This window comes from Botrytis deweyae (assembly GCF_014898535.1).
Source record: "Botrytis deweyae strain B1 chromosome Unknown BDEW_022, whole genome shotgun sequence".
In the NCBI taxonomy this organism is placed as follows: Eukaryota; Fungi; Ascomycota; class Leotiomycetes; order Helotiales; family Sclerotiniaceae; genus Botrytis; species Botrytis deweyae.
In genome coordinates, this window is record NW_024066229.1 from 503,935 (window position 1) to 527,401 (window position 23,467).

At 42.9% G+C, this 23,467-nt stretch overlaps 6 protein-coding genes across 6 annotated transcripts; 2 read left to right on the top strand and 4 right to left on the bottom strand.

The window, feature by feature from the left end:
- EAE98_008509 (uncharacterized protein) lies at positions 1 to 5,640 on the bottom strand. The gene is made up of 5 exons (XM_038956132.1): positions 5,619 to 5,640; positions 4,811 to 5,491; positions 4,568 to 4,742; positions 2,970 to 4,492; positions 1 to 2,908 (listed from the first exon to the last, which is right to left on the bottom strand). The coding sequence occupies exons 3-5, from the start codon at positions 4,605 to 4,607 to the stop codon at positions 2,312 to 2,314; spliced, it is 2,160 nt and encodes a 719-aa protein (XP_038807591.1). The 5' UTR covers positions 4,608 to 4,742; positions 4,811 to 5,491; positions 5,619 to 5,640; the 3' UTR covers positions 1 to 2,311.
- A 7,226-nt stretch (positions 5,641 to 12,866) lies between these two features.
- EAE98_008510 (uncharacterized protein) lies at positions 12,867 to 13,372 on the top strand (the record flags this gene model as incomplete). The annotated part of the gene is made up of 2 exons (XM_038956133.1): positions 12,867 to 13,031; positions 13,069 to 13,372. 2 exons carry the CDS (start codon positions 12,867 to 12,869, stop codon positions 13,171 to 13,173), a joined length of 270 nt encoding a protein of 89 aa, XP_038807592.1. The 3' UTR covers positions 13,174 to 13,372.
- Positions 13,373 to 14,453: 1,081 nt separating this feature from the next.
- EAE98_008511 (uncharacterized protein) lies at positions 14,454 to 15,485 on the bottom strand (the record flags this gene model as incomplete). Its single annotated transcript, XM_038956134.1, has 1 exon — positions 14,454 to 15,485. One exon carries the CDS (start codon positions 15,483 to 15,485, stop codon positions 14,454 to 14,456), a length of 1,032 nt encoding a protein of 343 aa, XP_038807593.1.
- An 863-nt stretch (positions 15,486 to 16,348) lies between these two features.
- Positions 16,349 to 18,927, bottom strand: EAE98_008512 (uncharacterized protein). Its single transcript, XM_038956135.1, has 2 exons — positions 17,964 to 18,927; positions 16,349 to 17,831 (listed from the first exon to the last, which is right to left on the bottom strand). Exons 1-2 carry the CDS (start codon positions 18,687 to 18,689, stop codon positions 16,608 to 16,610), a joined length of 1,950 nt encoding a protein of 649 aa, XP_038807594.1. The 5' UTR covers positions 18,690 to 18,927; the 3' UTR covers positions 16,349 to 16,607.
- Positions 18,928 to 20,166: 1,239 nt separating this feature from the next.
- Positions 20,167 to 21,333, top strand: EAE98_008513 (uncharacterized protein; the record flags this gene model as incomplete). Its single annotated transcript, XM_038956136.1, has 3 exons — positions 20,167 to 20,338; positions 20,390 to 20,435; positions 20,484 to 21,333. The coding sequence occupies 3 exons, from the start codon at positions 20,167 to 20,169 to the stop codon at positions 21,331 to 21,333; spliced, it is 1,068 nt and encodes a 355-aa protein (XP_038807595.1).
- A 140-nt stretch (positions 21,334 to 21,473) lies between these two features.
- Positions 21,474 to 22,784, bottom strand: EAE98_008514 (uncharacterized protein; the record flags this gene model as incomplete). Its single annotated transcript, XM_038956137.1, has 4 exons — positions 21,474 to 21,674; positions 21,730 to 21,779; positions 21,832 to 22,561; positions 22,620 to 22,784. The coding sequence occupies 4 exons, from the start codon at positions 22,782 to 22,784 to the stop codon at positions 21,474 to 21,476; spliced, it is 1,146 nt and encodes a 381-aa protein (XP_038807596.1).
- Between the last annotated feature and the right edge of the window lie 683 nt (positions 22,785 to 23,467).

Genomic DNA, 23,467 nt, shown 5'->3' on the forward strand with positions numbered 1-23,467 from the left:
GTATGATGTAAATATCTTTTATTAAGAATTAAGTAATGCAAGGCCTACAACCAATTAAAATGCCTAGGCAGTATATAGTAGATAGATAGATAGTAAAATAAAATTTATTCTTTCATCTCATCTCATCTCGTCGATCTCCTCGTCATTCCCATCTAATCCATACTCAACCCTCTACCGAGCGAGATCTCTCATTCCCTTCCCATTAAGATCTCGCGATACCATACAATGTGTACCCCGTAATTCCACAAAAATCAAAACCTTGCTTTAGTCCAAATCCCGCAAAATGTACCCAGCACATTCATCCGACCCTCCCAAACCAAGCCACATCAGACCCAAACAAAAGAATGAAAAACACGTATTTTTTGGTGACCGAACAACTCCTCTCCTATGCGAACCTATAATGCCCACTGCGGCCTGGCCCCTACCGCCCGTGTGTCCAGTCCAATACAAATGGAAAATGATTGACCCGCTAGCTATATAAACCCCGAATGACAAATAAAACGTAAAGGAAATTGATATAAATGAAAGGAAAACAAATTGATGTCTCAACTAACTCGACGGACTCGCTCAAATGGTATCTAGTAACGGTAAAGATATATCTCTCCTCAACACCTCCGCTGCGCAACAGAATTCAAAGCAAATCAAAGCAGGCTAAGTAGTAATAGACAAATTGTAAAGAAACCAGAAGACTCAAGATCTGTTCTGGCTAGATCGGAGATAAAGCGGCAGCGAAGAGAGACCGTGACAAATCTGCAAGCCCACCCTCTTATCGTAGAAAGCTGACTGTGGAGCAATGAAGCCGATCTATCGATGGACTTTCAAAGTAATGATAACCCGTTATTAACGAGAACACAGAGTTACGCATGGGCGTTCTTGTGTCCAATGTATTGCAGAGTATGGTGTATTGGCCAATCCACGCGAAATAGGCTAAAATCCGTGATGCTCGGGAGTTATTCGCATGCAAGCAATATGCACAATGCAATGCAAGCTATACATACTTCTCCAAATCGTGCAAAGATATGCCAAGCAAGCAAGGGTAGATTCCATAGCTAGGGATGGTTTCCAAGATAGGTAGGTAGGTCTTGCTCATTTGATATGTGTGCCAGTGATGATGCCATATGATGATATGAAACAAGATCGTTTTCGGAATGCCAGAAAAGCCATCGAATAAAGCATATGTAGCACTGATACGAATAACAAGTCCAAAGCAAGAAATAGGGAAAAATAACGCAAGGTAAGTGGCCAAAAGGAATATTGGTATATGCTAGTACGATAAGATGCAGTAGATAGCAACTGGATTGATAAACGCCACACCACCAATGATTTTTAATAAGTCCAGCCAGAGCCATCCGTTTCGCCCCTTCCCATCCAGAAAAAACATACGCAATGAAGTCTAAATTAAGTATTGAGAGAATATTCGAGTCCGGGTGTGGTAGTGTCGTAGTGCATCAGGTGATACACGAGTAAGATAGATAAGGAATCTGAAGATAGATAGTCATGATGTAAACAGTAAGAAACAAGAAAATAAGCGGGTGGCGGTAACATGGTGGTATGGTGGCTGTGTTATAGAACGAAGATGATTGCGTAGAGTGGGATGAATGGATTTGAAGAGGGTGTGGAGGAGGAGGAATGTAGCCATCAGAGGATCCAGCTGTATATCGACATAGTATAGTCGTAATAGGTAACAAGGTAGTAGAATTGTGGCAGTTGTAGGTAGTAGTGGATATTAGATTCGTAACAAGCCATGGTAGTATGCGTAGATCCATCGAAAGCAAGTATCATCGAAAGCAACGAATAAACAACAGTGTTTCGGGAAACGCAGGTCGCTTAGAGAAGCAAGTATAACGACAAAACAACCAAGATGTATTTTTGTATGCCTTGAATGTAGATAGTAGTCGTTTCGAAGGTAATGAATTTGTTGATAGGTCGATTTGTCGATTAGAGATAAATTGATGTGCAGCAAGGGTTGTCGGGGTGGTAGTGCATGGATTTGTGCAAGGTATGTTGATGCATGAATGTGCATGTGAGGGTAATACGAGATAACTTCTGCCGAATGAGCATCCATCATCTCGCACTAACCCACTTTCATACCCCATGTTAAAAGAGAAACAACACCCCATGACCAATGGATTCCATCGCTCGAAAAACGGTAGAGGAAGAATGAAAAGCACCACAGCACAAGACACCCACTCAACGCTCTCATACACACCCACGGAATCCCAGGTTCCCTATCAGATGTGATGCAATGAGCCCGTAATTTGACTTCAGCTTACACCTCCCATCCAATAGGACCGCGTAATCGATTCACGATTCAAGTACGCGGTATCTGCTGACTCTGCTGTTGATGTTGAAGCGAAGATAGAGCGCGATTTCCACTACCCCCACCAGCCATTGAAGCATCTACAACGTTTCTCGGCGTCTGATGTTGTTGACCTTGACCTTGATAGTCAACCCCTGTACCCGAAGTGCCGGCGGCAGTCGCGGAACTATTTTCAAGATAATTCGATAAGTCCCATGAGCCTCTAGCGCTTGCTGCTACGGCTGCCGCATTTCCAAGTTGTGCTTGATATTGTTGTTGTGGTGTAGGCATGTGATGTGCAGTTCCCTGTGGCCAATGACTCGATTCTTGTGCACCATGTGGTACTGCAATTCTTAGATCAGGGGGACCACCCTGATAACCTATTGATTTTTGACTTTGCGGTGAAATTGCTCTTTGTGCGGGAATGTTGGAATTGTAAGATGTGGAAGTTGTTGATCCTGATATTGATCGGGGTGAGATTCCTCCATGATGATCACTTGCGTACGGTAAGCCTGCAGACGAAGCTTCCGTAGCGTAACCAGTTGAGCTAACAGGTGTCAGAAGGGCAGGAGCATGTGTGGGTGGAAGAGTTGAAGCAGGACTGGCGGACTATAATTCATTGTTAGTATTCAGTTCAGACCAAGAATTACATGTCGTGATGCGTGCTTACATATTTGCTGATGATTTTCTTCAGAGCGGGACCTAGATCCTTCCAGTGGAAGACCTTGACATCCTTTTCAATGTTACGAGGCTTAGGGTTAGGGAACGCCATGATGACTTTGAAAAATTCCTCGCTGTCAGGCTTTCCTTTGGATACAGTTGCGGGTCGGAAACCTTCCAGATTTCTCCGTATCCTGTTCTTTTCCTCCACTGTAAACTTTGCCGCGACTAGTGATTCCAATAGAGTAATAGTATCCACGCTTGTGACATAACAATCATTCTTTTCTTCCCAGTATATGCAGCTTATTACAACGGATTGAGGCGGTCGTTCATCGGCTGAAATGGCGTTGAAAGTTGTCGTAATCGTGCAACCAGATTGTGATCGTTTGAATTGAACAAGTCGCCTCTTTGATTCCCATTCTTCTGCAGTCCAATTATTTACCATCATATCACCTAAATCTCCACTAATCTCCAGTTTCGCCTTATTTGCGTACATTGGGTAAGGATTGTACGTGTGGCCTGCATGAGGTGTGGCACCCGGACTTGAAGATTGCAAGGTCGAAGTTCTTATCAAGGCTGGGTTGCCAGGAGACGGCAAAGATGACATATTTGATCGCTGCATTGAGTTGGATGGCAATCCAGGGCTTCGCGCCATACTTGAACCGATTGTTGCGTAGCCAGAATTCCAAGAAGATACATGCGGAGAATGAGCTTTTAGGGTGGGTGGTGACGATGTTGAAGAACTTCCATATCCATAACCCATATTTCTAGGCGCTGACTGGGTTGAGTAGGCACCGGATCTATTATACTGAGGCATCATGTTACTGTAGGCAGAACTTGCTTGAAGATATGGTGAGTATGAGGATGGCGAGCCATCACTTGAAGAGAATGCGTAAGGAAATTCCTCCTTTGGCTTTAGCTGTTGTGAATTTCGTTTGGGCGGGCTCCTCATCAATTCCGCGGATTCAGTCGAGATTTTTCGCTTTCTAGTTCCTTCAAGTGAGTGTACATCGCTTTCGAAAGTGAAATCCCCGACATCAACCTTGGAAATAACATCTCCATCACCTTCCATGAACATTGATACTGGTACTCGAGAAGAGGACCAATTTGTAGATGCGAATTGAGGGACTTCACAGCTCACAATATAACTGCAAACCCCTCCTGACTGATTCATTTTTCTTACTGAAGCCTGGCATTTTTGTTGTCCAAATACCAAATAAAAGGTCGGCGAGTTTGAGGTTAATAGCTCGTACAAAGTAGTTATGTAGACGCTCACTGGAGTACCCTGACTTCCCCGCTGAGGCGAGAACGATGTAACTTCGGGTATCGGCGTAGATCCAACATTCAAGTAAGGTCCCGATTGTTCATCGTAAGTAGTACGTGTGCTACCCGATCCATAACCTAGTGGAGTCATCTGCCCGGCATTGTGGTAAACTGGTGCCGGAGTAGATGTTGGAATTGAAGATTGCGTTCCATATGAAGGAGTCTGATATGGAAATGCATTCTCTGGATATGATCGAGCAGTTTCGTAGCCTACTTCAAAGTTAGTGATTTCATCGTTCGCATAACTATTAGTCAAGGTATAAAGCCGTTCTTCGCTGTACTAACCATGAAGCTGTGGTGGTTGCGGCTTCCCGTAGGCAGACATTGACAGGATATCTGTCGGGGAATCCGCCCGGGGCACAAGGGCTCCCTCGTACCCTCCTTCGTGTAAGGCTGTAGTCTCTGGTGATGGATAAGTTTCGTCAATTATTATCGGTCTACCAGAAGATAGGTGTTCGGACTGCAGGGAAAGCATTGTATTAGCAGGAAGAATATCTTCAACAGTGTGAAGTCATGGAATACACATACGTCGAACAAGGTGTAAGTTGAGTAGGCCAGTTTGGCGGTGGGAGAGGAGTAAGGCTAAAAGATGCTATCGACACCACAAGAACACTGAGCAGAAGCTTCCACGAATTGAGAAGTTCTACTATTGATTATCGAGAATATTGTAGAAGGCTTGGTCCATGGAAATTGTAGAAATCTTAAAGTGATGATGTTGTGAAGAAGAGCGAGAACTTGAGTGTTGTTACGCTGCGTATCTATATGAAGATTCGAGGAAATGGATTATAATCGGTCAGAGAACTCTCGATAGAAGTGGAGTATCTTGAAAGATAGACTTAGGTGACAAAGTATTGGGTGGATAGTGGTAGTCTGTTAGATAGATCTTGGTACCCTAGATCTCTTAGGTAGAGTGGCTCCTTTTCTGTTTCCGTTATTGGGAAGAATTAAAGTTCGATCGACAACGACTTAAAACGATTAATGATGAGATGCCGAGTTTAAGTAATAGAACTTGAGTAGAACAGGCTAGTCGAAGAAATAGTTTCAGAGCTGAATGCTTTTTCAACAACGCTTGTTTTCCAAGATCTTGACTAGCGATCTTAAGTTCCTGCACTCTAGATATAACTAGGGCAGAGGCGTAAATCGTCTGAACAAAGTCTCGGGAGCATGAAACTAAAATAGTAAGTGTCGATAACGATTCTAAAGGAAACTCTGTGGGTCAATCAGCCTGAGTAACTTTACAAATCATGAAGAGAACAACAGTATTCTCAAGATGGCTTGACGAGGGGCGTTCATAGCTTAGTCGCATTCATAGTGAGGGTAGGGTGCAGGCACGTACAGGACAAAGAATTTGAAGTTTCTTGGATGTTCGATAGGATTTACGGATTGCCAGAAGATATGCAGCCACCCGAATGGTCGAACCTTTTAACAGAACCTGTTCGTTGCGAGGCAAATGTCAGTATTCGTATATCAGAAGCATGCCGTCATGATGTATGTGCTGGTGACAAGTTGTTAAGAAAGGTGGTGTAGTAGTGAGTAAGTAGTAAGTAGCATGTGCACATCGACGAGTGTATACCAAGGGTATAACGATAGCCTAGTGGTAAGGTTGCGTGGTGATTGAGGTGGAGGTTATGAATTCACCATCCTAGTCCCGTATATAGAATAGCACATATGACTTCCCAGGTGCAAGGATGAGGATAGTGTGAAAATAAGAATAAATAAAAAGGGTAAAGCGTGAAATACATACAAATGGTGGGTCTAGAAGGCACTTGCAGGTTTTATGAGTAACTTAAGTAACTTGTACTGGGCAAAGAAGAATGGCAGTAGTCAGCTAAACAGGTAAAGCGTGCGTGTGGCCTTTTTCTTGATTGCTCAGATCTCGTGTATGGTGCAAAGGCGGCTGATGGATGGCTGATCTGCTGAATGTGGTCACACCAATTTCAACGATTCAGGAAAATGCTTCAAACGCCTGGAAAAGGCTGGGCCAAATCAAAGGCTTTCTAACTGATTTGTTTACTCTCCACGGAAGAGAACGCGATCAGGTCTGTTGATCGGATTCTCGTTATAGTTTCGAACTTTGATATACTATTTTCCGGCTCTGAATTTTATCCGATTGTGTATTGTATAAATCAAAAAACGGTTGACGTGTTGTTTGGGATGAAAATGGAGGCTTCGAACGGCAGGATTCGGATGCAGGCTAGACACGTTCTTGATATGGGTAGTTGAGTGTGGCTGTTGCCTTCAGAGGATTTGGAATGAGGCACTGGTGCTTCGTTGACTCCGAGTCCGGGCAAAAGGACTTTGTAAAGGTTGAGAATATGCGGTCGATATTTTGGTGCAATGCTGCGCAGTTTTGGATGCTTGCTAGAATCTTGAAACTATAGGTTAAGATGTAGTGGGGGGAAAGCGCTGATTTGAATTTTAAAGGCTGTGAAAAAGATATATTCTTAACGCAGAAAGGAATATATATAAATGGTATAATATAGTAAAGAGCGTGTCGGAAGTGAAGTGGTAGTGATCACCAATTAGTATTTTATCGAAGGTTGAATTTGATGAGCGAGATATGAAAGATGCGAAGTATGCAAAGCTTTTTCTTGTTTTAGAAAAAAAGAAATCAAAAACGTCGAGATTTGTGCATATGTGTAGAAGACCGAGGTGGACAGTATAGGATCAGAGTAGGAACATTAGAGTTTGGCTGAGAGCTTTTCTCGAACTCGATGCTGACTTCGAATATGACTTGGGTAAGGGAGAAGAGTGTTGTTGTTTGAACTGAGATGTAGGATGAGTACTAAATCTATGACATGCATTCCCTGATGGAGGGGATAACGAATACGTTTTCTTGCATACGACCGGGTTTCTTTCTAGGAGGAGTAAAGACGTGGAGTAGATTTTGGACGTAGGAAAGTGATGATTTCCTTAGGTTTGAGGAATTTGAAGCTAAGGTCAAATCTAATCGGGTTTTGTCGTGTGCTTCATTCGATGAAAGTAGATATCGATACTGTAGGTCGGCGACTGCGGCTTGAATTGATGATGAGATCGAAATGTGAATTGTACTGTATGCCGATTTGTTCAGAATGTGGAGAGGGAGGCTTTCGACATCCAGCTTTGGATTAGATTGGACAGAAATTGCTTGCTTTTTTCTCTTTCTTTTCTTTTTTTGTTCTTGGGATCTTGGTGGTATGAATTAAAAAAAAAATGACAATTAATATTATTTATTATTTATTTTTGAGAGAGAAAAAAAGGACTGGTACAAAATTTACAGGAAAAACAATGGTGTACCAAAAGTTCATGATGGGAATGTAAATGACGGAACTTTACTCTAAGAGGCGGTGACATTTTTCCCTAGGGAGGTAGTGGAATGAAGACAAGCCTACAAGGAAAGCAAGCCCACTCAAGCTCAGGGTTACAAGTTCGAATAGAATTCTAAAGAGGACCCTTGTTCGGAAAAGGATTATGCTTTGGGTATAGGAGAATTTCCTCTTTTCGGATGAGTTTCCTCTTTCTTACAAGTCCCTGTCGAAAGATCTTTTTATTTTCCTTGAGCTTACAGGGAATTATATGGGGGTGATCGTTCTATTACAAGGGTAATCGAAATTTCGAAAAGGAACTTTTACCCTGTTCATCATTTTCTACTTGACATTTTCAAGCTTGGCTACTTGATAGAAGTATTTCGGTAATCAACTCTACATGGAATAGATCCACGGGTGAGATGGATGGCCGCGAGATGAGATGTTATTGTCGTACAACGTGCCTAGGTCGTAGTTGCCCCTGCTAGGCCCATCGATTCAATTGCGGCGAAGCTATTTAGTGGATCAAATAGGGCCACGACTAATATAAAAATAGTGACAAATTGGAAGCTTTTCTGTCTCTATAAGCCTTTTGAAAGCCAATGACAAGTTGAGGGATCCCTTCTAACTCCCTAGAGCTCTACCCTGTAAACTCTCTTTTCTTCCCTGAGCTTCCCTTGTTTAGAAGCTATTTAGAAGCCACGGGTACAAGAGAATCCACTGTCCGGAATCCCCCAGAACCTTGAAATAATATACTTCTTCTCCGCTTTCGTAGAATAATCGAATGAGATGCATAGGAATTTTAGAGTAGAAAGATAGTAGAACGAAAATCGAATGGATTGATGATGATTGAGGGGCAGTCGTTTCATACTTTATTTCGTTTCCAATTAGGGCTCAGGAATAATTACTTTTTGTTTGGGTCGATGAAGGGGTATTCTCGGTTGAGCAAACGATGTTTAATTTTGTTCTCAGCATAACACAAACAAGTACAACACAAATCAATAGCGTTACTCTTCACTATTGCGACTACACGTATGGACATTATTTTCATTTAATCATATTCAATCTTCTACTGCATCTTATATATTATACACCTTCATCATATTCCACATCACAACTCGTGGTAAATTAAAGAAGTGTAGGTACCTAGTGTATGTAGGTACTTACACGCAAATGCCCATGTAATTCTGTACAAAGAGATCCAAAAGTGCGGTACCGTTCATTCATGCCCAAATGAAATATTCCGAAGAAATTATCATCTGCCCTTTGGCAACTTGCATCTCGCATACAATGCTTGCATAAATGAACGTCACTAGACTTTGTACATACGGTATGAAAGCACCCTTCATTAATATCCATGCTTGGTCAATTGTGAAACTTATTCCCTTCCTTTGCTCGGCACTTGAGAAGATCATTCATTTATCTGAGAGACTACTTTGCTACCTTGTTAATAACTCATCCCTGGCTATCAATTCCCATTTTTCGATATAGCATCTCGGGTCTATCGATTACTATCTAAGTCCGACGATCTCATCATCTGGATCCGATTTTAGCTTCTGGTGAGCTCATCGGAATCGTCAATCTGAACTCCATTTACTATTCTCTCCCGTAGCGCTGGGTCTGCTTACTATCGGTCGTAGTATAGGTATAGACAATCCCCTCGGGATAGACGCTAATATCCAGAAAGTTTTTGCGCAATATTGTACAGCAGCTCGAGTTTTTCGACATATTCTCCTGGCAACACAAGCACAAATGATCACTTCGTCGGAGAAAAAGTTTCCGCCCTTCTTTGGTCGTTTTAATCGCTTTCGTCGGGTTCGGTCCAGAGCTGGTAAGGCCAGCGGGATGGGCGTGGGAGGCTCGACTCTTTCAGGAATTGATGGCTGTCACTTCTCATGCTGAAATGCTTGGAGCGAGAATTGGTGTTCTAAGAGGCAATATTACTGCAGAACTATCTATTCACGAAGTGGATTTTCCCGACCAAGTTTAGATGATTCTAATTGAGATTTTTGATGAGTACACTTTCCATCATCAGTGTAGTTGAAGGTGCCCTTAATGATGAATAGGCGTTGGGGTTTTAGTTGACGAATCACGGCAGCAGTGTAAAGTTGCTGCAGACAAAAGATCGACACTTGGATGTTCGGGAGTGTCATAATGTAGATGACCTGAGCGAGTGCTATGCCTAGGTAGGTGTGCATATTGTGCATGTTAAACAGGGCTAGAAGAGTAGGGTCACTAGGCACTGGACGCCACAAACGACAGGCCTATTCGGAAAGGAAATCCGAATTCTCATTTCAACGAACAAGACGTACCTCTTTTCCCTTTTTGTGCCCGGTGTAGCCAGATTGATATTCTAACTCTTTCCTTATTTAGTTAAAGAGCTGGGATAGATACTGGGGATTTTGTATCGACTGTTGCTCAACCATGGAAAGCTTTTCGCAACCTTACGAGAAAGCCGCAAGCCTCCCGTCGTGACCGTCGGAGCACAGATTAAAATCGTATTCACCGCTGCTGTGAAATCAAAGAAAGGGAGGAATAACTACACTACCCCGTATTTTAGTCCTCCTAATACTGCAGTGCTTTCTCTTCTTCGTTCCACTCACGTAGATTTACTTCTTTTGCTGTCCAAAGGAAGCAAAGAGGAATGTGTATTACAATGATCAAAGTACTTGCGACCGCCTCTTCAATCCTCGGAACTCATTATCCATATAACTAACCCGAGTTATCTCGTCTGCTATTCAATCATGTGAACTATTAATAGAAGGCATCGCAACAAATAGCTCGATCTTTGTGGTGAAATTATGAAAATACAATAACGATATATTTTCTGACATAATAATGAGAGAACTGACCAGATCATGCGGAGATTCTCCCAAAGTAACCCCGAACTAATCCTAGTCAAGTAAATTCAGGAGATGTGGATGATGCTCCCTTTGGTCGTTTAGATAACTGAATTGTACGATTGGATGAACACCCTTGATATCAGTCGTGGCTGTGCTTGTTTTGAAATAATTGACTCCTCTCCTGTGGATGAATAGATGGGATTGGGCAGCTGCTTATAGATATCAGCATTACAAGGGGAAAAGATTCCTAGGACGTGATTAGTCATGAAAAATACTTAGGTATGAAGTGGAAGAGAAATGAAAGGCTGCTTTTACATAAAAAAAAGAACCTAATCTTACCTCCTGTTCGTACTCTTGGTCGTACTGCACGTCTGAAGCGATCAACAATCTAACTAGATATTTTGTCATTTGGGACGTAAAGTTATTAATCTGTCCAGTTTCACATATTCCGTTTCAAGGGAGGTATCATCTTGCTAAAGAATATTCCCTAGTTCCTATCAAATTTCGAAACGGATAATCTACTCTGCTCTGTATAGGCACTCTATCTATTAAGTCTATCTCTAAAGTGGCAACAATTTAGGGCTTTTCACATAAGAATATCAAGATGCAGCCACCATCAAGGTACTTTAACTCATCTTTCCTTTACTTCATATCTCATTCCCTTGCTCGCCATCTTCATGCATTAAGTTGAGAAGCCTTCAAACATTCATCAATGAGTTCTGTCGTATTTTTCCAACAAAAAACGACGGATTTACAGGTACCAAGGAATAATAAGCTTTAGTTCATATGACAGCTCGTGGGTTAATTATGATCCCAAAACTGGGGACTAAGATAGATAACTTTTCACTCTTCCTTGGGGTGTGGCTTCAATAGTTTGAACTGCTAAAGAGGCCCCCAGGCAGAATCATTAAAATAACAATATTTCGAGTTTTTCCTTGCTTCATCTCAAATCAATGTCAATCATTTCATAATCACTGGGCTCGAGAATCCGTGACTCCATCGTCGTAGTACACGATATTGTCGAATCCATCCCATTGTTGTACTTCGTCCTACCTCATGCAAGGTCCCATACTCATACCTCATTACCGACTTGCCTCGAAAGCTAGATTGGCCTTTCGGGTGTGATGTGAAATAAAGTTACGATCATCTACTAGGTTTTTTTGTACTACCTACGCTTGTATTCCATTATGCCAGGGAGCAGGCCAGGGCTATAGTCGTCGCTTGCGGCACCGAATCACTGGACGAACACCACACCATACACAACAACGTTGACGAGTGGTCCAATGAATCAGATGGAGCCACGATACCAAACTAATAAAGCTCACATAACCTTCAGTCAGACCAAATATCAGTCTCTATTGCGCCACCAAACTTTTGGCTGACAGTTCTCAATTATTTTAAGCTCCTCTTTCCTCTCTATCTTTATTTCCTGTGTGATGCGTAGCCCATCCAACTAAGCGCGCCTTCTTAAGCTACTTCGATTACTACGCCACCAAGGGAAACTCCGTGCAATTTCCCATATGGCTACCTGCATGGCCTACTGCCTCGCACAAGACTTTTAATTTTTGAAAAAAGTCGGTCGGCACCATCCGGGCCTCAAAATGCCTCTGGTAAATTTGCCAAGAATTGACATATATCGATTTTCATTTTCAGCTGATCTCGCTGATTTCCATCAGCTGCTATTTTTTGATCTTCTTGTTGCATGATCTAGTTGTTGCAATAACACTTCTTTTTAATATGACTGTATTGATACTTACCAACAAAGATTATAAAACTCAGCAAGGCTTACTTTCCATCTTTGGTTCTATTTGTGTTTTTTCTTCCATGCATGGACAGGTAACAGGGCCTTACATCCTTGTACCACAGCAACATCTTACCAACCACGGTTCTGGATCCCTATTTGATCTTTTTACCCTTGGCTTGCTGCATGAAGCCGAATTTCGGTTCCTGGTCGTCGGGTTGATCACAATTTCATGTACGCGTCTGTTGGCAAAGTGTTGGCCTAGACTACTATTGTGCTGCATAACATCCAAAACAGCAAGCTGAACTAACGAACGACCTTGCATTGAAACCGATCAAAGGCTAAACTGTTTGCGAACGGAAAGAAGCAAAAGAAAGGACGCTTACCCTGTCCTGTCCGAAGACTCCACGTGGCGAGGACGTAAATGGAAATTTGATGACGATAGAATATGGATGTGTTCCCGCGCTCGCCACGTGGATTTAAAGCAATATCGAGAAATCAGCAATTCTTTCAGGCCGGACGAGATGATAACGGGAAAAGGGCGGTATACGAGAGATAATTTCGAGGGGCGGTATGGCTACACGGTATGTGATCAGCCTTTTCTTTCCTGTCCACTTGGCATGTGCATAGATGATCGATCCACGAAGCATAACCGTCTTCACGGGAAAGGAACAGGGCTTTGGATTTATAATTGATAGAGTGCCACCAATATCCCTATGGACATTACGGGTAGATTCATGTTTCCTTCCCCGTGGGGAATCGCTCGGCTTGCTGCGACTGCGACGGGAGGTAAAGATGGAATGAAGGTACCACAAAGTGTCGAGGCTCTCAGCGATGACGGCGCATGGAGAGCATCGGAGCTTATCACGTTTGCGAATTCTGTAGGTTCATTTTAGTAGGTGCTACATACTTATCAAGTCAAAAAAAACTCTACTCGACCGCGCACCTCCAAGTACGAGTCTCTTAAACAAGTGTGAGACTCAAGGGAATAAAGGCAATGCACAGGAGAGAGCGAGTCAATGATATAGTACACGTGTACCTACAATGTACTCTCTACAAGTGATATATGAAGTACATCACACTTTCATTTTTGCGCATGATGAGAAGATCCAATTCACTGCTATAAGATGGATTTCAAAGCTGAGAAGTCCAGATGTGCAACAAAAGATCTCACTCTTGACTTTACTGGCTCAATTTTTTAGGAATAATGAATTGACTTCCGTTTCCGCTATATACTTATTTATTCATGAAACGGGAACGGGAACGGAATCGGCGAGGAGATTGGGGAGGTCTTGCCATGATATTATTCCATGTTACTTCAAAACTACTCATCGTACTTCGGACTTCTTGCCTCGGTATAGACAAGTGAATTTGATAGAAACCTGGTATAGGTTAACTTAAAGTACTTCTTCGGGGTGAAGTTTCATTTCCCGTAAACGTGCTATGGCCATTCTCACCAATACCCCTCGTGTAAGATTTTGCCGCGGGCTTTCCACGGATGCTTCAAAAATTGGGTTGTCGGCTAGCGGAAAGAATAGTATTGGGTTAATGATCTTTGCCGCTCTCGTTTTGACTTTTCCACTATTTTTGAAGAGTCGGCGACGATGACTCGTCTTGAAAGGTAGGTGAAAGAAATATCACCACGTTGATAGCGAATTAAACTTCAAATTACCGGGAGATCTGACTGTCAATACATCATCTAAATTGCATGTGATGACAGAACTTATAAAATTCTTTAATTCATCAACCGCCTTTCCTCCTCATTGCCCCAATCAAATCTAACATTGCACAATTCTCACCCACAAAATGCAATACAACCTCAGCTCTCGGCACCACGGTTCCCCAATCCCACCCCCTGACCACCCACCCCCATCAGCAAAAATTTCCCGAGAAGATGCACGAACCGCACGCAACCACGGAACATAAGATGTGATAGCGGAGTGCAGGAATCGGAATCTTACTCCGTGGAATTCTTCATTTGTTTATTATTTGCCGATCACAGTCGTAGTCACTATCACATTGCATGTGCAGATATTATATGTGTGTGAGTGAAAGAACATGGTTTAGACGTGGAGTCCGGGGGCAATTTCTCCTTTGGGATAGCATCGCCGTGGGGGCTGGAATTGCGGGGATCGTGGTAGGGGCGGGGAGACGACATGTGGTGATGTACTTTTTGATATCTTGGCGGAGGGGAGCGGGATTGTGTCTTTTTATCAGCTGTTAATGCTAGCAAATATTGTTGAAAGGTGTTTGAGGTTGAGTATATATAGTTTATTCTTTATGACCCCACGAAAGGGGTGCCATTACCTACTGTTTTTGAATGCTTTTCTCACCCAATCCAACCTCAAACTCACATAGGCTTTAGAGATTTTAGTCTGGGGTCTGTGTAAACTATCAAAATCACTACGGTCCCCCTTCAGAATATGCAACTCCGTTTCATTCCCCGCGTCCATCAATCTCGTCGCAAATTTCATGACTTGGCCCCTAAACACTTCCTCCCTGCCGACATCAATCCATGTTGGTGGTAAATCATACAAATCTGGCGCACAGGCTGGTGTTACATATTTCAGATGCTGTGACCGATGATGTTCTCTCCAAAGTTTTTCTTTCTGAAGGGCTTCTGAAAGAATTCTTTTGTTGCTCGGATCAGCGTCTGCTACAAGCTGGTGGTCGGGACCATATTCTGGAATGCTGTGAATGTCCTGCACATGATAATCCCATACAGTTTTCTTCCAGACTTTAGAGGTCCAGAACTCTCCTTCGTCCTCGGAATTTTGTTTTGTTTCTATAACCAAGCGATCATCGATTACAGGACAGATTAAGCATTGTGCCATTAACTTTCCCCCTCCATGTAGTCCCATATCTACTCTATCACGGGCCATGATTGCAGTTGCGGCAGCAAGTCCTCCGCCTAGAAATTGCCCAGCTATCATTATCTTCGTAGGATCAATGCGCAAATTTTTGGCCTCTCTGAAAACATATTGAAGACCACGATAGCAATCTGTTAGTGGAGTGGGGCACCAATGCTTGTCCAGAAGGCGATAATCGATTGTCAACAGTACGAGGTCAAGTTGTTTGATCAGATCGAAGAAGCCGGATACACCGTCAAGGGGTCCATCAGCCATGAAAGGGTCACCGTGAATGAAATATATTGCCGGTCTAAGGGACAAAGATGTGGCGGTATTGAGTTGTAAGATAATAACTTTGATATTTCCATAAGTGTCTGGAATTCCCGGAAACTTTGAAACGACCACTTTCGTGACAGATATTTCTGGATGGTCATCAAGAACAGCGTCTGTAGAAGTTCTCGGTCGGGATTGCCAGTGACGAAGCATGGTGGATGTTTCTTTTGTGAACAAAGAGTTGGCGCGTGTCACAGACCTATCGTTCCGAGCTTCCTCGTGTTGAAGGGTATCTAGTAGTGTATGAGAAGGCTTCGAAAGAAGGTCTTTTGAGAAGGGATGTCTTAACATCATGATAAATACTTGCGTTGTCGCAATATTAAATTTCGATTTCAGAATATGCTGCTGTACCAATGAATTTTGAGGATATCTCAAATCTGCATCACAGCTTGAGAAGTGAAAGAATAGCAAGAATAATTCCAAAAAAAATTGAACTTTGACAAGCTCTGAGGTTGTCATGAAGTTAAGAGACCACTGGGGGGATTAAACTTGAGGTTACCTGCCCATAATTGAATTGTGTTCTTGCCTGATATTATGGTAAAATGTACCAGTACGAGCACAGAGGAGGTGCGAAACGACTAAGGTTAGACACTCGGAAACGCTCAGGTTAGTAGGGCTATTGGATCTAGAGACTTACTGAAAAAACTCAATATTGTATGGCACTGGATGCTCTGTCAAAATGAACGAAAAGTACCTACTGACAATTACGATTCTGTCTAGAAAATGTGTACATTCTAGTCACTTAGTCAATCAAAGGAGGAAGGAACGACAGTGAGCTAGTGATTACACAGTATTTCAGTTTCTTTCTCCATTCTTCATGTATAAAATCATCTGGAACGGTCAGGATGGAAGTGACTCGTTGTTTGAAATCGATTTGCCAAGTTCAGGTTTCTCAATTCACTTGAATTGAAGCTGCTGTAGCCATATCCACGTTGAAGAACGCATCTACCTAGTGTATTTCTGTCGTAAGAAGCTGGCCTCTTTGCGGAATGATGTATGATTGGGAGTTAAATTTGATAAACGAAGTGAAACATGTGCGCAAGTAAAATTTAAATCCTTTCAATTCCTAACAACCTAAGCCGGGTATAGTACTACTCTAAAAATGACTCCCCCTGATCCCGTCGCCTTCTCTAGAGGCAGCGTGTTCGATTTTGATGCGAGTTTTCATTGTTTGAAAAGCTCTTAATATTCAGACTGAATCCAGAATCTCAAGAAATATCAACTTTCCAAAGGTGTTGGACAGTTGAAGGTTCCAGCTGCCAGGTTTTATCCGGACTATTCAAACCCCTCAATCCATCTCCTAACCATTTCACAATCCCACCTATCAGATCTCTTCTCGGCTAGCATCCCCTTAATTCCCTCTGCCATCTCATGATTCTCAAATCCTGCCGGATATTTACCGGATTTGATATTATTCAATACAATGTGACGCTCGGTGCGGGTAGTAAAGGGGGTGATTAGCTCAAACGCTATGATTCCCAAGGCATAAACGTCCAATTTAGGACAGACAACAGTGGACTTTCCTGGAGGCATATAAAGCTTTGTGCCTGCTTGCTTTGACCCGAGACGAGAAAGCTGTGTTGAGGGATTAAGCTCTATAGCTCTTGTAGACGGTCCAGCAGCAGGAGTAGCCGTAGTTTCAGCAAGTTTGACTGCTAGTCCAAGATCGCCAATGCACGGCGTAATATAAGCTTTGTTTTGATCAGCAGACCCAGTACACGTTGGACAGGCGCTTCTGCTGACATCTATTAGGTCGTGCGAGGGAACGAATGCTTCCAGGTCCTTCTTTGCGGATAGGAATATATTGGCGGGCTTCAGATCTCTATGAATCAGGCGTTTTGCGTGAAGATATTGGACTCCATTGAGAATAGCACCTAGTATTCGAATTGTGGGAAGTGTATGAAAGCAGTGACGGATAGGAAACTCGTGACCTGGCTGTGGTGTGTCTGTTGAGATATATTCCTCCAATGTAAGAGGATATACAGTAAATCGGATGTATAGAATCCGAGCTCTATTGTCCTGTGGAGTGATGGTATTGCCATTGTTGTTACTTTCATATTCTTCCTCTTCATCTTCGCTTTCCTCTGACGACTTCCCGCTGGATCTTGTCGCGGTTGCATTTGAAACATCAAAAACGACACCACCATCACCACTATTTGTGAGCACCTGGTCGCTGCTAGTTTTACCCCGTCTTCTGTTGTCTTTTTCAAGTTCTTTCTCCATGTCCAAACGCAAGTCATTCATGCCGAAAGTGGGGTCTTGCTGCATTCCAAGTTCATCTTCTGATTGTTCCACCTCACTCATAGACATTGAGAGATAGCTTGATTCATCCTCAGCATCCATCAAACGCCGTGTTGATGGAACAATTACATTTCCCATCTCAATCCAGCAGCCATAGTAGTTGACAATATTGGGGTGTTTGTGTTCAGCCAGTGCTTTCACCTCAGACAATAGCGCCGCTGTGTCAACCTTGCGTAGCTGGTCTGGTGTAATAATGACCTACGGGAAGTCAGCAAGAGAAGATTCTTCTTAGCAACTTGAATTAATCGAGATAGTCAATAAAATTGAGATTCTCAACACTCGAACAACGACAAATGCTAGGTTCAAGGAGCATGCGATATTCTCACTCACCTTCTTGATAGCGCATTCTAGGTCATCAACTCTGTGTTTCACTTTGTAAACTGCGCCAAATCCTCCTTTGCCTAGCAAGCTAATCTGCTCCCATTCTCTGTTGTAAATTGACCTATATTGAAAAGGATTTGCGGTCAAAGCAGCTGACGAGAAAGGGTTCTTGGGGATCATTGTAAGATTGAGATTTTGCGGCTGGTCGAAATAGGACATTCCGATCGACGAATTAGACGTTAGTGGAAGGATGGAGTTTTGGCTAAAGGTCGAAGTCTGTACACGCTGCAATGCACTTTGAGAGAGGATAGAATCGAATGTTGAGAGATAGCCCTCGCGTAGAGTTGCAAATTGCCGACCTGCAAGCTCGTCTGCTCTGGGAAGTACGCCTGACCTGCGAAGTTCACCCGCCATATCGCTAAAGAGCACTTGAGCTAAACGTTGGATATCTGGATGATTCTCTGGCAATTGATCATCGGGACCACGACCAGAGTTCAAGGTGGTCAAAGCTTGTGCTTTACATCTTGCCTCAATTAAGGAGAGGTAAAAAAGAGTGGATTGCTGGTTGTTTGACTGCCCAATTGGCAAGTGTACATCGCCAAATCTCGTCAGAGCTGTAGAAGGAGATTGGGGAGGAAGGTGTATATCCTCGGTGGATGAATCATATTGAGACTTTTCATCCGTTGTCTCCTCGTCACTAGAGAAGGTTCTTTTGTTGCCCGTAGTAGAAGACATGATATTCCTCTCCTATTTTGTCCTTGGACGACTTTCAATGTCGAACTGAGGTCTGAACATTGAATTGCTGATATATAAACAAACGAAGAAAATGGAGAAGAAGTGCAGTATAGAACCGGTACGAGAGTCAAGTATCTGTGTATGGTTTATGTCTTTCTTATTCTTATACGTGTCAAATTGACTTTTGATTGCGGTTTCTCCTTTATTGGTACCCTGTCAAGTGAAGGGCTCGAAGGATAGAGTGTAGGCTACAGGATATGAATATGCCCTGAGCTCTAGAACAGTCATCGAAGCTTCTGTCCAATTCTGGAGAGTTGCGCCCTGTAAAAGTGGGTCCATGGCTCAGATAAGACACGTGATACGGTCATCCAGAAAAATCAGATGAATCATGGCGGTGAAACGCGTCAATATCAGAATCACGATTTCCTTATCACAGGGAAGAGACGTCTCAGATATTCCATATTGAAAGAGAGCAATCAAACGACTATAGCTGATGTTAAATAAAAGTTGAGTTGCGGAAGATCTACGAGAACCGTCAAGCTAGTTAACTTTAACTCTTCCTCCCCAGTTCAGATATCACTGCCTTTTCTCTTTGCGGCAGTCTTGTTCGTGCGTTGTGACAGACGGAACGCATTGGGCTGCATCAAGTGATTTGTCTTTCATTTGAGGACCACCAGGACAGCGATCGAAGAACTTAAGACAGTGATCTAGTTGTTGGCCATTGAAGGCTCGACAAGGGTCTATCATCAAGAAAGCACTCGTGGTGAAGGTATTCCTTGACGATAGGGATTGCATTATCGTCTCATCTTACAACACTCTTCAGACGATTCCGCTACACCCAACTCAGTGTCTGCTGAAGCTTTGGTTTGGTCACTCAAAGTCTTTCTACCAGTAAAAAGTTTTCTGCGTCCAGGAAACGCCGCGCTGAGAGTTGATGGTGAGGGCACACGGACGACTTCATGACATCCCATCCACTGAACACTCTGATGTTGCTTGATGATATCAAAGAGCAATAATACCGACTATCGGGAATAGACAGAGCATTTCGTTCTATTGTTCTTCAGTCACGCCGCTGCACTCTGTACACAAGAATTACTTTCATTACGAAAACCACTTGAGCAGCTCGGTCATTTTTCCGGCTGAAGGTTCAAAGTTGAAAGTGATTGAAACACCCAGGAGGAATCAATTATTCACTTGTTGCTTGTCGAATTCTACCGAATACAAGCAGATTCCATTCCCGCCATGTTGTTGATGGCCTTACTACATTTTTGAACAAAGGACCAATTTATACAACAAGCCATTGTCGGTAATGAAATAATCGTATACCTAATATTATTCACGTTTACTTTGAATTTATTATCTTGTACAAAATCTCGGTCTTCCATTTGTCTTGTCTATTCACCGTAATCACCAACGGGCAGCACCTCTAGTTTCCAAGGCTTGCTCCCACGTCAAGTATTTGGATTCTCATCGAATCATGAGGACCCTTCCATGGAAGAAAAAGAATGGTTCGACTACACTAACTCTTCCAAAGAAAACCATTGCATCTGTCGGCAGATCTACAAAGCGCCCTCGTGTTGAAGCTTCTCCTTCTGACAGCGACTACAATTCCGACCATCCTCCCAAGCAGATCAAAGCCATAAACCATAGTTTGTACTCTTATAAGCAGTGCTCTGATTCTCTTTCTGATTTTGATCAAGGTCGTGAACCATCTACATCGCCTCCGCCAGAACCTCCAACTGAAAGGTTTGTTCGATTTGATAATCTATGCGTTTATGGCTAACCCGTTGGTAGTTTCATGGAGGAAGGTCGAGAGCATGATGATAAATATCGTATTGTTGAAGACGAATTTTTGACAGTTGCAAAGTCGTTCACTGTACATCTACACACAGCCGAATATAAAAGACTTGGGAAAATGGCCAAAACACGAAATGCTGATGCTATCAATTCGATTTCAAGGCCTGTGGTTGGTAGAATGCCAGATGCAACAAGGCGTAGAGCCGAAGAAGTTGAAAGGTCGAAAAATCAGCGAAACGTTCTAGAGAAATTAGTTGGCAAAAAGGAAGATGGCTTTTCTGGTGATAGTGACGAAGAAACTTTGCCCTTTGTCGGAACATCACTTTATGGTCTGATGACAAGTCCGAAGAAACGAGGTATATCACTCATGAAAATTTCTTCTCCAACCAAAACTACAAGAGCAGCTGCGGGATTTCGCAATCCCACTAAATTCAAAACTTCACAGCGCGCGTCCTCTCCGACTATCAAAAGTAAGACTCAAGCTGTGGATCTGGATCTAGATGCCACAGCGTCCGAAGACGATGATGATCTGGATGCACCTATTTCGGCTCCAAAATTCTCATTCTCTAGACCAATTGATGGGAAAGATGCTGTTGATACAAAGTCAGAAGCCAAATTACCGAAAATATCAACTACAGCAACTCCCAGTAAGCTACAAAGCTCGAGGACCCCTGTGACTCTTGAGGCCAATATTTATAAATCTGGCAAAGCTCCGATTGCTGATCCGTCCTCTCATTCATCTACCACTCAAGATAGGATAGCAAGACGAATTGCGCAGACGAAACTCAGAAGAAAACAGGAGGAGGAAGACAGAAAGAAACTCGACATCATACCGACATTCTTATGATTGATCAACAACTCTATGTTGAACTTATCATCACAATTTTACATCACATATGACTCACTGCCCTCGTTGAAAGCTTCATTTATGAACTTTTTATTAAATTGTTTATTACGATCATCGCAACTACAAGATATTTGTGCACATTATGATGCCTTGAAAGGCGTCTCGTATGGTGCTTCAGCTTGTGGTGTGATACGCGCGAGATGTCTGCGTGCTCCACCCGACCAATCAACAAGAGCGGTATGGGTCGCCACTCTGTTATCCCAAACAACTACAGTTTTTGGTGCCCACTTGACTCTTACGTGAAAGTCGGCACCTAGTGCAATGTGGTCATACAGGAAATTCTACAAAACGGTTAGATAATCGTCGATATATTGCAAACATTGGGGAGGACATTACCAATAGTACATCGCTTTCTTCTTGTTTCAACCCTACGATTTTTCGAGTGACTTGAAGACAGGTCAGTGATGAACACACTGAGTGGAGATCGCGTATACTTACATTGTTTGTTAACATACAACGCTTTTTCTCCAGTTACAGGATGCGTTCGGATAATAGGATGAACGTTCACGACAGGCTCCCTGCGAGCAATGCCATTCCTATAGCGAGAGGCGTTCACTTGCTCAATGCCTGAATGTGTCGCAGAAAGTCCATGTAGACGTTCTTTAAATGCATCACTAAGACGATTATATGCTTCGACACCATTAGCAAAGAGAGTATCCCCTCCGGTTTCTGGGACGTCAAGAACATATAAGAAAGTTGTTCCCGGTGGCTGCTTCTCATATGTGACATCAGAGTGCCATGCTACACTGTTTGTTCGAGTCTCGAAGAATTTATCAGCTGTTTTGTCACCAGCTGCTCTGTGTACTAGGTGAACCTCAGGATGATTCAGTGGGGCTCCTGACGTGGGATGGATATGAGGTCGTCCGAAATAACTGCCATAATTAACAGCGTCTGCGATCGGTAGATCTGCAAAGTCTTGATCTCTGAAAGCTACGACCTTTCTCTCTGCGACGAATCGAGCCAATTGGTCTTTGCCAGCATTGCTCAGCTTGCTTAATTGTACACCTTTGATTTCTGTGCCCATCGCGGGTGTCAGTTCAACTGCCTCAACGCCCGGTGCAAGTAGTTCTGGATATGTTGTATCGGCATCCAATCCATGGTCTCTGTGCTCAAAAGATTCAAGAGGTGGGTATGTAATATCGTCCCAGGTTGGAAGATAATGTGGATACTGATTCTGGGTATTAGAATCATTTCGATACTCGCAATGAACTATGGAGAAAACCTACTGACGCAGCAGCAAATTTGCCAAGACCTTTCTCTTCGGCTTCTTTATCGAACGACGTGGGAGCAAGCTCTTTATAGTTTCCAAGCTCATCGCGACTGAATCTATCAGTTACAGACTTCTTCAATTGAGTTGGAAGAACAACTGTTTCTGTTGCTGAAGGCGCCATTGTGTTTAAGATGGTTGTTATTGTAATATTTCAATTGTTGGATGTCCAAGTTTAACTCGGGAATTCTTAATCAAACGGGAATTTGAAGGACTTAAATACATCTGGGCATAACGCATGTTCGCAACTTCATTATAACTCATTCGCCAAACCTACCACATTCAACCCGCCTATTCTTGATAACGACATCACACGAGGTTCTTATTGGAGCTTGCTCCTCAATTACCACTCCGCAAGATCTAATCATAGATAACAATCAGATCGTAACACGCTCGGGACACCCAATACGCAAGCAAAGACAGATGACACGCAATTTGGTGTAGTTGATCGTTGAGATATTAGAGTGGTTATTGGTCAGTGAATGATGGTGCAATTGTGCTCAGCGATCACGAATGTTGTTTGGGAAATGTGATGACAGAGTGGATATATCGGGAATCCAGAGGTAGATAGTTACACTCATACTCGCCACTTATAGAAGCAATTTCTTTCTAAATCAAGACCAAAATTCCAGATATTTAGGGATCCCATCCCCAGACTTCTCCACTAACTACCCTACCCATGGGAGTCTTGATGCTACACGTGATTTACAGCTGATACAAGTCACGTGTCTTTTCCAAAGCAGCTCTCTGCTTATTTCAACAAGCACTGGTCAGATTTCAAACTTCAAAACTTGGAAACTTTGATTT

Excerpts from the sequence above, each read along its gene's own strand:
- EAE98_008512 (XM_038956135.1), bottom strand. The coding sequence starts at position 18,689 with ATGTCTTCTACTACGGGCAACAAAAGAACCTTCTCTAGTGACGAGGAG. Across the intron at positions 17,832-17,963 it reads TAGAATGCGCTATCAAGAAG|GTCATTATTACACCAGACCA; the intron begins GTGAGTGAGAAT and ends GACTTCCCGTAG.
- EAE98_008509 (XM_038956132.1), bottom strand. The coding sequence starts at position 4,607 with ATGTCTGCCTACGGGAAGCCGCAACCACCACAGCTTCATG. Across the intron at positions 4,493-4,567 it reads GCAACCACCACAGCTTCATG|GCTACGAAACTGCTCGATCA; the intron begins GTTAGTACAGCG and ends ACTTTGAAGTAG. Across the intron at positions 2,909-2,969 it reads AGAAAATCATCAGCAAATAT|TCCGCCAGTCCTGCTTCAAC; the intron begins GTAAGCACGCAT and ends AATGAATTATAG.